A 16,911-nucleotide genomic window follows, 5' to 3' on the forward strand; every position below is an offset into this window, starting at 1 on the left:
AGGGAATGTTGCGATATTTTCAATAATGAGAAGCAGGAGCAAAAGACCTCCATATATTTGTGCGCCTTTCAGAAAACTAGTTTTTGATCCTTTTTGAACCTTTTTATCCTATGAGAATTTTTTTCACTCATACCAAGAATTTATTAGTGGCAGTACAAAACTTGTGTTCAGGCAGAGTTAAATAAAGACGGAGAAATAAAAAGACAAAAGCTTTCTTTCCCGAATAAATTATGATTAAGTAACAAAGTTTGGTGATTTTGTAAAATCACTCAGGACGCGAAAATTCCTTGCAAATTCAAGAATAAATGATTGAGACTGTCGCTCTCATACAGTATGATTTTCAACAACAGCAACAGAGTAAAAAAAAATGTTTCAGAGTGAACAACATTTCTGAAACCATCTTTTTTTCAATTTCAAAATATCAGGATTTCTTGGGCGGCTGACTGAAACAATGCATTTGATGTATCAATATTTATTTCGAAAAATCTAAAAATTTATATAAAAACATATTTTGTTCATCAATTAAGTACTTAATTTCACTATTCCTAAATCATATACAATATCTGGCACAAAACAAATATATGTAACTTAACAATACAGAAAGGGTCATCCAAAAGGTACCACAAAGCAAATTTGCCATGGAAAGAACTTTTTGCGAAAATTTGGAGCTGTCAAATTTTTTCAAATGGGAGCAGGATTTTCGATTCTCCATCGCTTTTGAAAAACGTTTTCCGAAAATTGCAAAAGATGAATCAACTTAAATCAGAACCTATCTCGTCGATCTGATGTTTTATATAACTCATTACCACCCATCAATCCAAACTTATGGTTACAAATGTCTATCTAACAAACAATAAAAATGTGTTGAAAATACAATTTTTCGGAATAATTCGTCGTTCAGTGAGTATCAAGCTTAAGGCGGGCTATAGACTCAGCTCTCACTGAAATCATAAATAATGATCCTACGTACATTGAAGGAGAAATGATGTTTCAGTCAGACAGTGCTCATCCTTGCTAGGAATCACACATTAAAAGGTAAGACCTCGTTATTCCTTGGCTTCAACGAATAATCTGAGAAATCTTTTTGATCTGGCTTTATATGGTAACCCGGAATTTTTTGAGACAGCATTCATTAGCTGACTCATATTCGTATTAACATTGTTATGCCTTTTATTTATTTTATAATCTACTAGGTTAATTAACTATTATTGCTACATATTTTATTGGCTCTATATCATGTGAATCATGGTATATGAAGGCGTATGTGTGTTTATATATCTTCAGACAAAGTATATTTTGAATTTGAAGATTTCAACTTAAGTTTGTGGTTCATAGTCAAGCTTGTTTACGAAAAAACATATTTTTTAACAGATATTCATTACTCACGAACTGTGCTCAATTATTCAAACAGGTTTCACGGTATCTGGATTGAAAGACGAGGTGCAATTAAGTGGTCTCCTCGTTAACCTGATCCAAGTCTTTCAGTGGCACCACAAGTGCTCCAAAATGTATGGCAATGGTTCGAAAATGACCAGAACTATTTACGTTTTTCGGAAAACGTGTTGGTATTTAAACTTCTTCAAATGTAAAGCAGCATTCGTGTTCATACACATACACCTCCTTAGAGGATTGAAGGGTTTGCAACGGTTTTTGGGTCTAATTTTTGTGGCAGGGCTTTTCTCTGGCAGTTATGCCTTATATTATGTCTCAGACAGCCCACCCTGTATGTAATATATTTAATGACAACAGCCATAATTCGGATTTTGGTAAAACAAACAAAATACAATTATTTGATATCACGTGAATGTTTGTTTTGAAATTTTAAAAATCTTTCAAAAAATATCGGGGGATATTTTACAGAAAAACACCAACAATTTCAATGAAACAAAGCAGAAATTGAATAAAAATATTGCACATTCATTTTTGTTAAAAAATATCCAGATTCAGTAATATTATCTTCAGCAGAATGTACTAATTTCACAATGAATTGATGTTCCGAGGCCTTTGAACCAATCTTTCAGAGGTCATCAAGACCGTCTCAAGATTAGTTGCGAATGTGTGGCCAAAAGAAATTTAATTTCAAATCATACCAAAGTATGTACATTGATAACAAATAAAAATTTACTGAAACTTAGATCACTAACCTACTTCTTAAACTATAATTTTTCAGATATTCTAAACAGCCGTTCATGCTTGATGCAACATTACTTGATTCGAGTGAGTATGAAAATAGAATAAGGCATATTCACTTTCAAAAAACCTAAGGGATGACCACGTAGGCAACCATAGCTACTTGTGTTAGTTATTGCCCATGAAAAATAGGTCTTCTATATGAAATCACAATTGTGTGGTTAACTCCTGTTGGTGACTCCGTGCATGTGACCATTTTTCGCAAACAAGTGTTGCCTATCCTAAAACTTGGCTGCACCACGCCGACGAGGCGAGTGTTAAGTCAGCTAATTCACCTCTTTTCGATTTATAACACTCGAAAAGATACTTTTATTGGACATAACAATAAAAAAAGGGAGAACAATAGACGCATGTTTCCGGATTTTCGTTCATCATCAGTATGGAACAGCCAAGTGTAAGATTGGGCAGTAGTTAAGTAGTAAAATTAAAATGAAATAAAGAAACAGAAAGATCTCCCGTACGATCCCAGATACTGAGCAAACTGATCCCCCAAGACGGGCGGTATTAGGTCACATTATATCGCTGTAGAACAGCAAATAAGGAAGTCACGTTTCCTGAGGATTCAGCACGTTTTTATCCTGCATGCCTCAGCCAGCAGTTGTAGCCGATAAGGAAGGCATCGGTCACATAGTGTTCCTTGTTAGCCTCTTGGCCGTCTTGGTACACGACGGCAAATACTTGTACTGTTCGCCTTTTGGAGAATGTTCAACAGCATTTCAAAAAAGGCAGCTTTGCCGCAATTTCACCTACCCTCATGCATAGACTCGAATTTGAATAGCCTTGTACATAAGTTTTCGCTGAAATTGCAGAAGGGGATAGTAAATCCTCCCGTCATTTATTTTTACATCACTGAAGAATATGCCTTACTGTCATTTCAATGGGACACGATATTAGTGCCGTACTCATAATAAATGATCTTCACATTTTTTTCAGCTTTAGCAGCCTTTTCAGAATGTACTACACTTTGTACGGCCCGGCCATCACAGGTTTTTTCGGGGTATGTCCATACAAGAATATAGAAAATATCACGAAAGCTGCCCCTAGAGCGAATTGCAATGACAATTCAAAGTCGAATATGTACATCGACGCCACACATGAAATAACGATCGCCAGAGATGTGGCGAACCCCTTGAGAATATTATCAGCGTATTTCACAACCACAGCGACTATGAGTCCTCCGCAAGCCTGCAGAACTATCAAGTAGTTCACAAACTTGTCGTACCCGAAGAAGAATCCTTGTTCTCTGATTTTCGCACCGTCGTAAGCATAGCACGATATGAGACCAAACGGTATAGAACAGAACGAGAGCTGCACGTTTCGCATCCAAACGGTAACATCACTTCCTTTGAGCATTTTTTCAAAGTAAACTCCAGCGAAACCAGAAAGGCAACAGGCTGCTAAAGCGGCCATGAAGCCAACTAAGTGGTTTTGCTCGTGCCCGTTCGTCACCGTCTGCTTGTCATCGGACTGGGCTAGCTGAACCAGCACGACTCCTACTATGAGAGTGACAAGCGAAAACCATTGAGTTCGCAGAAGTTCCCTCTTGAGTATGAACACCGAGAACATTGCGGTCGTTAGGATTTTTAGTTGGTAGGTCACCTGAAAATAAAAAATGAAATTTAATAATTCAGTAGAAGTAGTATTCATTCTAATGCACACTGCACGGATTCCTATGAATAAGGATTTTATTTTCTTTGATGAGCTCTTTGAAACTACTGAATATTAAGCAAAATATGGATCATTGTGTTACATTCACTTCTACTATATAGCCTAACACATAGATGGCACTAGTCTTATTGCATTAACCACTTTTTCACTTAGTACCAACATTCAAAAAATAGCTGTTGAAATTACATGATATTCTATTCATAATTTTGTGAGTTATTGTACTAATAGTGACACAAGAGTGTTATTTACAAAACAGTGGATCAAAAACAGTTCCGTATTTTATTTTTATACTGTGTTTTGATGGGAAGAAACGCCGTTCAAGCAAAGTAACGGCTTGAAAAGTGTTATAAAGACTCCGCTCCATCAGAAACAAATCAACGCTGGTTTGCCGACTTCAAACGTGGTCGTAGAAATACCGATGATGCAGAACGCAGTGGACGTCCAAATGAGGCAGTCACACCAGAAAACATAAAAAAATCCACAAAGTCGTTTTGAATCATCGAAAAGTGAAGTTGCGTGAGTTAACTGACCTTGTAAAGATATCAAAACAACGTATTGGATTTATAATGCATGATCATTTGACTATGAGAAAGCTCTGTTCACTGTTGATCAAAAACAAGAACGTCTTGATGATTCAGAGCAGTGTTTGGCCAGAACATAACAAACCAAAATTTTTGCGTCGATATGTGACAATGAAATATGGATCCATCACTTCACTCCAGAATAGTGTTGTAAAATTTCCAGAAATATAGTTTTTGGAAATATTTCCTGAAATATTGGAAATATATAGAAAAATTGGAAAAAATTTTAAAAAATAGAATATTTATTCATAAAAAAATAAAACACAGAATGCTCATACTTAAACCCAAACATACCAAAATAATGTCATACTTCCTCAAAAAAAAACAAAACGAAACACAGAATACCTTATAATTAAACACAAACAAAGAAAAATAATATTAAACTTATTCAAAAAAAAATTTCATTTTTGAAGAAGTTGAGCCAGAGGCATATCTTCATCGCTATCATCACACTCAACAACGTCTACTGCTTCAAAATCTTCAATAGATTCCAAAATAAAAATTGACCTATCCCCTTTTTCCATTTTCTTTAGCAAATTTTGATTATGGGATACACAGACTAGTTTGGCAGCTCTGTCATTAGTAAGTCTGTTTCTCGTTTTCGAATGAAAGTGACTGTAAACGCTAAAACTGCGTTCCGTTGCTGCCAAAGAAGCTGGCATCATCAAAATTGGTATCGCTATTTGTGATAGTAAAAATGAAGAAAAAAGTCCTTTCCACCAGGAGACCGGGTTATTAAAAGTACTTTTCCATATAAAGTTATTTCCAAATAATTTACAACAGTAATTTGATATGTCATCTATTATGTCTTGCTCGTTTATACTGAGCTTAGTTTTTGTTATATTAATTATGCACTCTATGGCTAAAATAATTTGTGTTTCATCAAGTTCAGAACCTTGTGATTTTAGATTGAGTAATTCTGCAGCATAATGTATAGGCTCAATAACAAACTTTTCTCTTTTGTCAAGAAACTCTAGCAATTCAAATTTCTCTTTGTCATTAAGTGGGGACAATTCATGGTTGTTCTCAATTATCCTTTTAATATCGCTAAATTCTTTTACAGCAAAGTGAATAGTACCATAATCTCCTTCTACAACTGTCAGCCATTTGCCGATAGGTTTAAAGATGTTAATTAGGCTGGAAATTTGACCCCAAAATACTTCATAATCTAATATCCACTGTTTAACATTTGGCTATACATTTTTATTTTCTGTTTGTTTTATCCCCAAAAGTTCATACAAAACTTGTTTATTCTTAATCTCTTTTGCAATATCTGTAACTTTATCAATCAGAGTCGATATAGTAATAATTTTAAACAAATCATTACATAACAAATTAAGACCATGGGAAAGACAACCATATGGAATATGTTCAGAATATCATAACTTTTTATATTTTGTGTAGACGTTCAAGGTCTGGAAACATTTACTGTCTTATATTTGTAGGCGAATGTTTTCTCGTTATCGAACAACTGCATCACCCTTAGGTAGGTAGGTAGATTTCTGACCCTTGCCACATGTTGGTTTTTAGATATTTGAAGTGGTGTAAATAATAACTTTTTGTGTGATTCAAACAGAGTAAAATAACATACAGTCTACGAAGGTTGTGTTGTAATCATCTAAGAAAGTGAACAATAAATACAGACAGCAAACACTGGTGTTTTTCTTGTTTAGAATAATTGGAGTTCGAATTCAAGGGGATAAACCCCAACAGAATAATACCATATTTTTCTTTAGTTTAATTCCAGCAAGTTGCATATTTTTTGCATTATCTGATACGTATCCTAAGAATTTGTTTGATCCGTATTTTTCAATTATCTTACCCATTTCTTCAGCTATATACTGTGCAGTATGTCTTTGCAACTTAGTTGCAAACTGATGAATCTTTCATATTTGAAAATTCTTCTATTGTGAGTTTATGGCTTAATAAACATCAAATTCGAATTGTTTATGACAAGAATTTGATATCTTATTAAAATTTTTCAATGTTTCCAATATTTCCAAGGTACGTTCATAAATTTCCAATATGTCCGTTTCCATGGAAATATTTCCAACGGAAATATTTCCATTTACAACACTACTCCAGAATCAAAACGATCGTCATCTGAGTGGAGAGCAACTGGTGAGCATCATCCAAAGCGCCTGAGAGCACAACAATCGGCTGGGGAGGTTATGACCTCGGTATTTTGGGATGTGCGTGGTGTAATACTAATCGACTATCTTGAGAAGGAAAACATCATCAACAGTGAATATTATATAGCGTTTGAAGGCCGAAATGTCAGTTGAAACAATGGCAAAACTACATTAGTTGAACATCGAATTGCTCCCACATCCACAGTATTCGCCAGATTTGACTCCCAGCGACTACTGGCTGTTCCCACACTTAAAAAAAATGCGAGTGGCGCTGGAATAATTATGTGGCTCTTGATAGAGATTACGTTGATGAATAAAGCCAGTTTTGAACAAAAAGAAAGACTTGTTTGAAGGTGGTTTTACAATGTTTCATGGTGAATTTCATTATTTCAGACTTCTTTTGCCTAACACGATTTAAAATGATTTGAATATCAGACAATAGAAGCCCAAACAATTAAAAAAACGCGTTTTCTTTCTTAGGTCCGGGACTTTCTGCCCATGTGAATGGACACAATCTGATACTGCCTTGAACTCATTTGAATCTAGGAATATACAAATCAACCTATTCAATGTACCATCATCATACGTAAAAATTCTTCCTCCTAGGAAATTCCGAAGATATTCGAATAATATATTAACAAATAGATAGGACATATACTTTATTGTCCAAGAAAATACAATCTTATTGACACTTGTTGTCTTGTTTATCTTGTTATCTAATTTTTTCAATTTCTGATATTGTAATGATACCTATTTCTGTACGTACGTTGGTTCAGGTTAGGTCCAAAGTGAGTGGGTCTATTCGACCCTCCACCGCAACCCACAAGGGTTTATTGTGCCTCACACCTACTTTCACTCCGCCAAACAAACCCAGCTTCTTAATGAAGTCAATTAGTTTGTATGGTGAGTGGTCTTTCAGGTCAGATGGTAAGAGTACGGCTCTGCCGAACTCTAAAGACCTGTTTCGGTCCCCAGCGGGGCAGGCACAAAGTATATGCTCTGTTAATGAGGTAGTCGGAAAGTCAAGTTGCAAGATTCCATTTCTGTTCGTAACTTCAATTGTATTATCGGTTGTAAATCCATAACTTTTGATTATGTAACGAATCGTGTAGCTCTATACTTTTCACAAATAAATTTAATTGGAATTGACTATAAATAGAGTACACCATACTGGGTACCTTGTACAGGAATATACAATATTAGTAGGATATTTTTATTGTCATTTTGTACTTTGCTATCTCAACCGTGGATGCCAGTAATATTTCTTTTCACATATTTGAGTGTAACTATTCAGTGAAAGAAATGGTTTTTACAGAATTCTCTGCATTACAAATTGAACAAGAGATTTATATAATCCTTTTTTTATAAACAGAATCATCTCTTGTATTTACCCCTAGAATATATTTCAGCTGCTGAAAGAACAAGAAACATCTATGAGACTAACCTCTATGAGCATGAAAGTATGTTGTATATAATTCAGTATCCTGCGTGCTATTAGCCGGGAAAGTAGTTGTTTTCTGGCAGGCATTTACCAAAACCTATGGGTGTACGCTAGTTGGGAGAGATGAATATGTCGAGATATTTACTTTTATTGTATGCCTGTGTCAGTTTTGCCGATTAAGAGGAATTCTAGAATTTCTAAATCAACACTTTTTTTTTCTACCTCTGTTAATGAAGTGAATTCAGAGCTGTATTTAAAAAAATATTTTTCATTATTGAAATCAATGATTCCATGAAAAATTCCTCACTCAGTAATGCAATTCACATTCTTTCCAAAAATAGAAATATCATATTTACTGAAAAATATACGCTGATAAATAGAGTGGAATGTTCCAGCATTATTAAAAAAAAAACTATCTTGATTATTTTCATGAATTAATCAAGATATTTCTCATATCTGAAACCAAATAACATAAATATAACTCATTTTTCCAAAGCTGAGTCGATAAAAATAAATTGAAATTCGAAGAAAACAACACAAAAAAATTCAACAAAAGAATACCTGGTGTTTGAATCTAAAATGAACAGAAAAACAACTATACAAATAAATGAATGAAAATGTGTAGCAACACGTATGATACGTCTCTCGAATATATCGTCTTTTTAAGCTGAAGTTGACTGAATCTAAAAGAGTGTGTTATACCAAATTAATCATAAAAGTAAAGCCTGTACGATGGTATGAGGTTCACCGAAAAATACTAAGAATCACCGAAGAAAATAGTGCATAAAGTGTAGAGTGCCATGACTGAAATTCTTAGAAGAAACCGAAAGTGATACAAAAAAAAATAAAATAAAAAATTCATTACAAAAACATACCGGTAGACCTCTGTCCAGGGTCGGATTAAAATATTCATAAGAACCCCAGAGTATATATGGAAGAAAATGAATAATACGAACGACTGCCTGGAACAAATTAAAGAAAACAAAAAAAATGTTACTGTGGAAGATGTATATAAATTATTGGAATTCATGAATGGAAATTTCATCAAGAAGTTTGAGTCTATAGATAATGAAATAAAATCGTTGTTGATGATTGTAGAACATAAATGCACCGATGCTGAAAAAAAGATCTCATCATTAGAAGCTGAAAACTATGAACTAAGAGTACGAGTCGAAGAACAAGAAAAAAAATTGAAAGGAAATAACTTAATAGTATATGGTATACAAGAAGAAGAGGGAGAAACGTCTACTAGTCTGACAAAAACAATCATCCAAATTTTCGAAAATATTCTTCATATCAAATTGGAAGTGATAGAAATCACGAACATATACAGATTAGGAAGAAGGAGTAACTCAACAAGACCCGTGCTATTAACACTACTCTCGAACTTGAGAAAAATTGAGATTCTTAAAAACTGCTATAAGCTAAAAGGATCAAACTTTACAGTGTCTGAAGATCTCACTAAAAAAGAAGTCGCGGAAAGAAAAATTCTGTTAATTCATCTGAAAGAGGCCAAAAAGAATAATCGACAAGCCATCTTGAGAAGAAATAAACTAATAATTGAAGGAATCCCCTACACTCTTTCTGATATCCAGACTGAAAGCGCAAACGACCCATTCTCTAATCCAGGGAAAGCCCTCAGCGACCCGTCAACTCCTTTACCAAGGGGTGAAGAATTTGTTATATCATCAGAAGAAGAAGCAGAAGAAGGAGGAAAAGGGAATGAATATAACAAAAAAGAGGCTATAGTAGATAAGAAGAAAATAACCCAAGAAGAAAAACCAATTACCCAAAATCAACTAATCAATCAGAAATCAAGAAACAAAAAAACTACGTCAAATACGGAAACCCCAAAGAAACCAACTATAACCCGTACAACCAGGAAAAATCCGTGAAAATATTGTAGTTCAACAAAGCATAGACCAAATTAGTGAGTAGTAGTAGTATATTTTATATTATTTCATGAACTCTAGTGAATTTTAATGTATTTAATTAAGGAAATTAGATAGATTTATGAAATGGAGCCTTATATAAGAGATTTCCAAATAGAATCATTACCAACCTACCCATTAAATAACACCCAAGAGGCGAAAGAAGTTTTGCAAATTAACCAAAATTCTATAAATTTCAAAATAATTCATAATAACATTTGTAGTATTGGGAAAAATATTGATGAATTCAAGGTTTTCGTTGAGGGACTTGACACTTCATTCGAGTGCATCGTTTTAACAGAAACATGGCAAATTCCCGATACTTCCATTTATGATATTGAAGGGTACACCACTTTGTATAACCACGGGAATTTGAATCAAAATGATGGGGTGATTATGTTCATAAAATCAAATTTATATCAGTCCCATAGCTTAATTGATCTCAACGGAAGCGTTATAATCAAAACAAAAGCAAAATGTTCAAATAGTACACTACTGATATATTCCTTTTATAGATCTCCCTCGACTGAGGTAGATCTGTTTTTGGGACAATTGAATGATATACTGGCTTCAGAAAAAGAAGAATATCAGTACAATTTATTTCTTGGTGACATTAATATCGATTTACTCACTGAAAATGAATTATCAAAAAACTATTTGGATCTTCTAAGCGAATATGGTTATTATTCTGCAATTAACACCCCCACTAGAGAAAAAAAAAATTCGAAAACTTGTTTAGACCACATATTTATTAAAGAAAAAAGTAATAACTACAATTTCATTTTACCTATCACTATAGCTTCTTCAATAACCGACCACTATATAACAATAATACAGATCGTAATGAGCAGGTGTAACAAAACAAATAGTAACTCAAACAGAAACTACTACAAAGTAATATGTGAACATCTATTAATCGAATCAGTTAAAAACATCAACTGGAATGAAACCCTTTCGTATCAACAGGATCTTGATTCTGTAACAGATAAATTCATAGCTACATTAAAGGAATGCATACAGAAATCAACAAAGAAAATAAAAATTAAAAATAATGAAAGAAAGAGAAATAAATGGATCACGAAGTCTATCATTGAATCAGTCAACAAAAAAAATTATATGTATCTTAAATGGAAAACATCTCCAAATGATGAAGTACTAAAACGTGAATATATGAAAATGAAATATAAAGTTGAACAATTAATTGAACAGGCAAAAAAAAACTATTACATAAAACGTGTGGAGAAAGAGCAAAATGAATCTAAAAAACTTTGGCAAACGGTAAATGAAATACTAAAGATCTCACATGAAAGTAAAATAAATGAGATACAAAATGGAAATGGCGATTTAATCAGCGACCCTGAGCAAATGACGAGGTTATTCAACAAGTATTTCATAGAAGTGGGAAAAGATTTAGCAAAAAATATTACTACAAATCAAAATTATAGAAATGAAAAAAAAATAACACCAAACTCCCTTTTCCTCGCACCTGCAAATGAATTGGAGGTTTTTAACATTATAAATAGTTTGAAAAATAAAAAAGCTCCAGGTTATGATGGCATCAAAGCGGAAACGTTAAAAATAATTTCAAATTACATTAGTACTCCTTTGACATACATCATCAACAAATCCTTTGAAGTTGGTTATTTTCCTACCGCTTTCAAGTTGTCAGTCGTTAATCCTGTACATAAGACAGGAGATAAACAAAATATTAGTAATTACAGACCAATTTCACTTATCACAACATTAAGTAAAGTTATAGAAAAAATCATAAAAAATAGATTAAATGAATTTTTAAAAAAATACGATCTTTTATTTGATGCACAGTATGGTTTTCGTGATCAAAAATCGACTCAAGATGCAATACATGTCTTGACAAGTACGATATATGAATGCTTGGATAAAGGTATCCCATCATTAGGTGTCTTTCTCGACTTGTCCAAAGCTTTCGATACCGTCGACCACAACATCCTCTTGAATACTCTTCATGAAATTGGCATCAGAGGTACAACATTCAATCTTTTCAGAAGCTATCTGACGAATAGAAAACAAAAAGTAAAACTCAATGATATATCTAGTACCGAAGAAATAATAACATGTGGAGTACCTCAGGGGACAGTTCTGGGACCCGTGCTATTTACAATTTATATGAATAACCTCTTCATGCAAGAAAAAGATGGTCAAATAATAAGCTTTGCAGACGACACCGTGATAATTTACAAAGCTGAAAACTGGTATGACCTAAAAGTAAAAGCAGAAAACGACTTGAACAACTTGAAAGATTGGTTCGATAGTAGGCTTTTATCAATTAACTTCAATAAAACCCATTACCTGCCTTTTAGTAGCCAAGAAACTTCTCTTCCCAACTATAACTTGATGATCCAAGATAATCTGATGTTAAAACCTGTGAACAAAATAAAATACTTAGGTATATTTTTAGATCCCCACCTGAAATGGAATGAACATATTATATATCTAACAAAAAAACTAAGATGTATATTATACAGATTCAAACAACTCATCACCTACCTTAATTACAAACAAAAACAAATTGTTTACAAAAGTCTCGTTGAAACTCACCTTAACTATGGCATTATAGCATGGGGAGGGGTATCACGAACGTCCATGCATATGCTCGAAGTCTCCCAGAAGAGATTTCTGAGAATGATCCTACAGAAGGATAAAAGATATCCTAGCGAAAAACTCTTCCTCGAGACACAAATAATGGATGTTAGGCAACTTTTTTATATTCAGGTTTGTATAAAACAACATTTAAATAAAAAAAATCTGATATTACCTGCCCATTCATATAATACTAGACAGAGAAATAGATATGTGATTCCCAAAATGAATAAAACAGTTGGACAGAAATGTTTTCATCATATAGCACCTAAAATATATAATGACCTACCTGAGAACTTAAAATCTGAAACTTCTTTGAAAAAATTCAAAATACTGTTGAAAAAACATATATCAAGTAAAGAAAGAAGAAAAATACGAGAATATATTGATTGAATTCCGTATAGTACCTCTACCTTACTTCGCTTATTAGCTTTTAATAAAAAAAAAAAAACAAAAGGTTACTTTTAAATTCTCAACTTTCATATTATATGTAACTTAAGGATTTATTTTTATCTATTTTTATTTATTACATTTTACATTTTATGTCATATTATTTTATTATTGTATATACTTAATATTATTATTCGTTCCGATATATGTATTTCGTATTTTATTATATATTTCTTAATATTTTTAAATGTTTTAACCACACACAGGTTTGTAACCTCAGTGGGATTTTGAATTTATTCTCAAATTACTTAAAATTGTATTAATTGTTATTCTAAGTCTTAAAATAAATAGTATGTATGGTTTCCATTTCATATTTGAGAATAAATGATTTGATTTGATTGATTTGATTTGATTTGAAATAATCCACTGAAAGTTGAATAAAGAGCTTTGGACAGTCACACAAAAAAAAATTGAATCGTTTATCAATTCAATATAAAATTTCCTAAAGTTGATTTTTCATACTAACAATCAAAATGTCGTGAAGTAGCTTTTTTTAATCTTAACTATTTTTTTCATTTATCCCCATGATTTTATTATAATTGCGTATGTATTATCAACATATTGCTTTATAATCAACCTATTTATCAATTCATTTTCATTTCAGGTCCTAATGAATTGCTTTTATTACAAATTGGCTTTATAATTTCATACTGTTTTCTAGGTGAAAAACTCCCACAATCTAAAAAATGAACAAAGTTAATTCAGTAGGGGTTTCCTGAAAACAGTAAGGATCATTGACTCCTCTATAAAAAAGTATTTCAAAGACTTACTTTTTGAACTTCAAAATAATTACTGCATTCATTTTTTATATCATTTTTTTTTCAATAATAATAACAATAATCGACTTTATTCATCACAAGAGATAAGGGATATCTAATTTGTATTTACGTTAATTGAAGATAACCTTATGATGAATGGACGAAATGTCAGCTGAAGCTAACTTAAGCAAGAAAGTCCGAACCTCTAACATTGTCAATCCACTTGGGACAAATGGTAAAATTTCCACACTCGATAATCCCCAATCGAGAATACATTTTTTTCAAATTACTTCAGTGACAATATTTCAACCTTCAGAGATGAACTAAAATAGGAACTGTTCGTAAGTGTACTCTTTTATAAAGTAGAACTTTTCCTATTGCTTTTTATCTGTTAATAATATCCACGAATCACAATTTTGAGTCAGCCAGTTCTCACAGTTATTCAAAATGCCTTTAATGATGAATGAGAGGAGGTAATAAGAGCAGTAAGAAACAGTTTTTAACCCCCTCAAGTTTACGGTAAAGGCTACTAACATGAAAAATTTCAATATTTTTTCAACGTTTTTGAAACTGGCGATATTAAAGATATTTGAATAGACACCCAAATAAAATTTTTTACCAACCATGAGAAAGTAATATTCTGTCTGATAAGAGCAATGGAATGATTTGTTGGCATTTCCCGAAAGAACTCTAAGGCTGAATTTCATGAACACTTGTCCATACCAGAACTGGAGCACTGTCTCTCGTTGTGCATTTCATCAAGCAAACAGCATCATTAACTGGTCTCGAAAGACAGAGCTTTAGTTCAAGTGTAGGAAAAAGTTTTGACCAGATTCATTTTCCATCAGAGGTTCCAATGATTTCTAATATTCTATTGACATTAATATTTTTGATAATGTCTTTAAATAGTTTTGCTATGTGCGTTAATATATATCTATTTTCACACTACTGATTTTCCATTTTAGAATTAGGTGAGGACAATTTTAGGTTTTCCGCAGTTGATACTGGAAAAATACTCACCTGGTAAGTTGCTGCATCCAAATGGGATGCTGATACATATAGCAAGTTGTTCTGAACCAAGTATACAAATGAAGGAACACATATTTTTAGTGTATCAACAGGCTGCCTGATGATCTGCTTATTAATTGCTTCAAAGAGTTTTACTATGCCACCTGATTCCAAATAAACCAACACGATGCATGTTACTAATTTCACAACTTCTGACATCAACACAGCTAAAATGCAAAATAAAATCAAAATAGTTCTGTAAGTCTGAAACGACAATTATACACTAAGAGCCAAAAGAACTGGTGTTGCCAAAATTTAACTATTATTTAAAATTTCATAAATTTTAATGTTGTAATGTTTTAATTCATAGGTGAATTTGTTGGCATTGTGACACATAACTTATAGTGTCTCATTATGTTTGTGGTGTGGTCTCTTTTTCTTAAATAACGTAGATATTTTTTTGTTATTTTCGAAATGTGCTATGGATTTAACCATGACTCGAGTGACTGGGTTAATTTTTTTATTAACCTGTAGCTATGAAGAATGTGAGTATCTTTGTTATTTGTTACATGTAAACTGTTTTTTTTTTGTTAACTTCAGTTTATCGTGAAATAGTAGGATAAAATAACAGAAAGTAAGACCTTTTCCTATCTTCCTACTGAAAAGTAGATAAATACAAGTGTATCAGTATGTTAGTGCTGTGGTCTCCTTTCTTTCTTCAAAACTCCATATGGATTCTTCGTTACTCTGCTTCAAAAGATATAACCTATTAAGTAAATCTTCATAGCTTTGATTATTTTTATGGAATATATCAATTAAGGTTTATGACAAGAACTAAGCAAAAATAAAACATTCTTGTAACAAAGTAAAACCCTCTCTCAGATTACTGAATATATAAACTCAACAACAACTTACACCCAATTGGACCTCTGATTCTGAAAATAATTCAAGCATATCATTATTTTATTAACAACATCAAATCTTATTTGTATAAGTCACTCTACTGTAATCTTTGAAAAAATAGACATAATTTTTTGTGAAGATAACATTAGAATAAATAATTTGATTTGGTGAATTGTTTCTATGTTGAAAATACTTATAAAACTGAAAAGATTGAGAAGAGTAAACTTGATTTCCTTGACATGATTACTACAGTGAGCAATTTGCTGTGTTGAACTTTGTTGAGGTTCAACACAGCTGATCATAGAAAAAGAGAAATGTTAATTAAAATCATTAGAGAAATACATGTTCATTTCTTGAAATGTTTCACTCATCCATTCTTGATTAAAACAGCACTGAGTAATTCAATGTAATCTCATGATAGAATAAATTTAGTAAAGTAATTAAAGATTAGATTGAAAGAAAAAAAGGGTTACTAATTTATTGAAATGAATTTTTTTTCCATTACCTGTAGATGAAAGAAACATATCCCCTTCTCTGGTTCTAGCATATCTCATACTCAGACCTAATATGGCATTTTGTAAAGTTAGAGTCACTAAACTAATATATTTCAATTTACTAGAACTGCCCTCTGAAAAAAATTCACTTTAAAATGAATCATAATTATCGAAAGTTATATCAACTTAAAAATGAAAAATTGTCTCATACCTTTTTTCTGCATTGTTGCTTCGTTTTTCGGAATACTCTTCAGAACTAAAGAACCTTTCTGAAAATAAATACAGTTGAGATTTTAAAAATATACCTGTGAGTGAACTTAATAAAAATGTGAACAGAAAAATATTATTACAAGTATTGAATTCAATAATTGTTTTTTAGTCAAAACATTATTAGCGAATGTTTGTAATACATAGAATTGTATTATTTTGATTAAAATTTCTTGTGCGAATAATTGACACGTCCCATGTTTACCCCCGGCTGTTATAAGACAATAATATAATGATGGAATAATGATTAACGCGAACGCTATAGAAAATAGAAACGGTAGTGTTTTTTACCAATTCGCTTATTTTAGTCAAACACCTCGACGGGATCCACCTAACTTCGCACACCTGTTAATAGATGGTGCAAGAATCGAATATGGACAAGCATATATATAAGCTCATAAGCTGAAACCGGTCGTAATGAATGAACAAACACAGTAGAAACTAGACAAAAGTATTTTCTTTATCCTAT

At 32.3% G+C, this 16,911-nt stretch overlaps 1 protein-coding gene across 2 annotated transcripts; it reads right to left on the bottom strand.

Annotated features, from left to right (window-relative positions):
• Window positions 1-456: 456 nt before the first annotated feature.
• On the bottom strand, window positions 457-16,681 carry Ugalt (UDP-galactose transporter). Of its 2 annotated transcripts, XM_074169373.1 has the most exons (5): window positions 16,525-16,681; window positions 16,387-16,446; window positions 16,187-16,309; window positions 14,791-15,005; window positions 457-3,789 (listed from the first exon to the last, which is right to left on the bottom strand). In XM_074169373.1, the coding sequence occupies exons 2-5, from the start codon at window positions 16,397-16,399 to the stop codon at window positions 3,148-3,150; spliced, it is 993 nt and encodes a 330-aa protein (XP_074025474.1). In that variant the 5' UTR covers window positions 16,400-16,446; window positions 16,525-16,681; the 3' UTR covers window positions 457-3,147. The 2 variants fall into 2 exon arrangements, with proteins under 2 accessions (XP_074025474.1, XP_074025475.1); XM_074169374.1 differs by lacking the exons at window positions 16,187-16,309; window positions 16,387-16,446; window positions 16,525-16,681 and adding an exon at window positions 15,420-15,671.
• Between the last annotated feature and the right edge of the window lie 230 nt (window positions 16,682-16,911).

Source organism: Leptinotarsa decemlineata, unplaced genomic scaffold, assembly GCF_025532065.1.
Source record: "Leptinotarsa decemlineata unplaced genomic scaffold, Ldec_3_MD MMD2_P_RNA_scaffold_5, whole genome shotgun sequence".
Classification (NCBI taxonomy): Eukaryota; Metazoa; Arthropoda; class Insecta; order Coleoptera; family Chrysomelidae; genus Leptinotarsa; species Leptinotarsa decemlineata.

Bases quoted from the DNA above. Each gene is read 5' to 3' on its own strand.
- Ugalt (XM_074169373.1), bottom strand. The intron at 15,006-16,186 runs GTAATGGAAAAA...TTTGCATTTTAG, and splicing joins TATGTTTCTTTCATCTACAG to CTGTGTTGATGTCAGAAGTT. The intron at 3,790-14,790 runs GTGAGTATTTTT...TTTTATTTTCAG, and splicing joins TGGATGCAGCAACTTACCAG to GTGACCTACCAACTAAAAAT.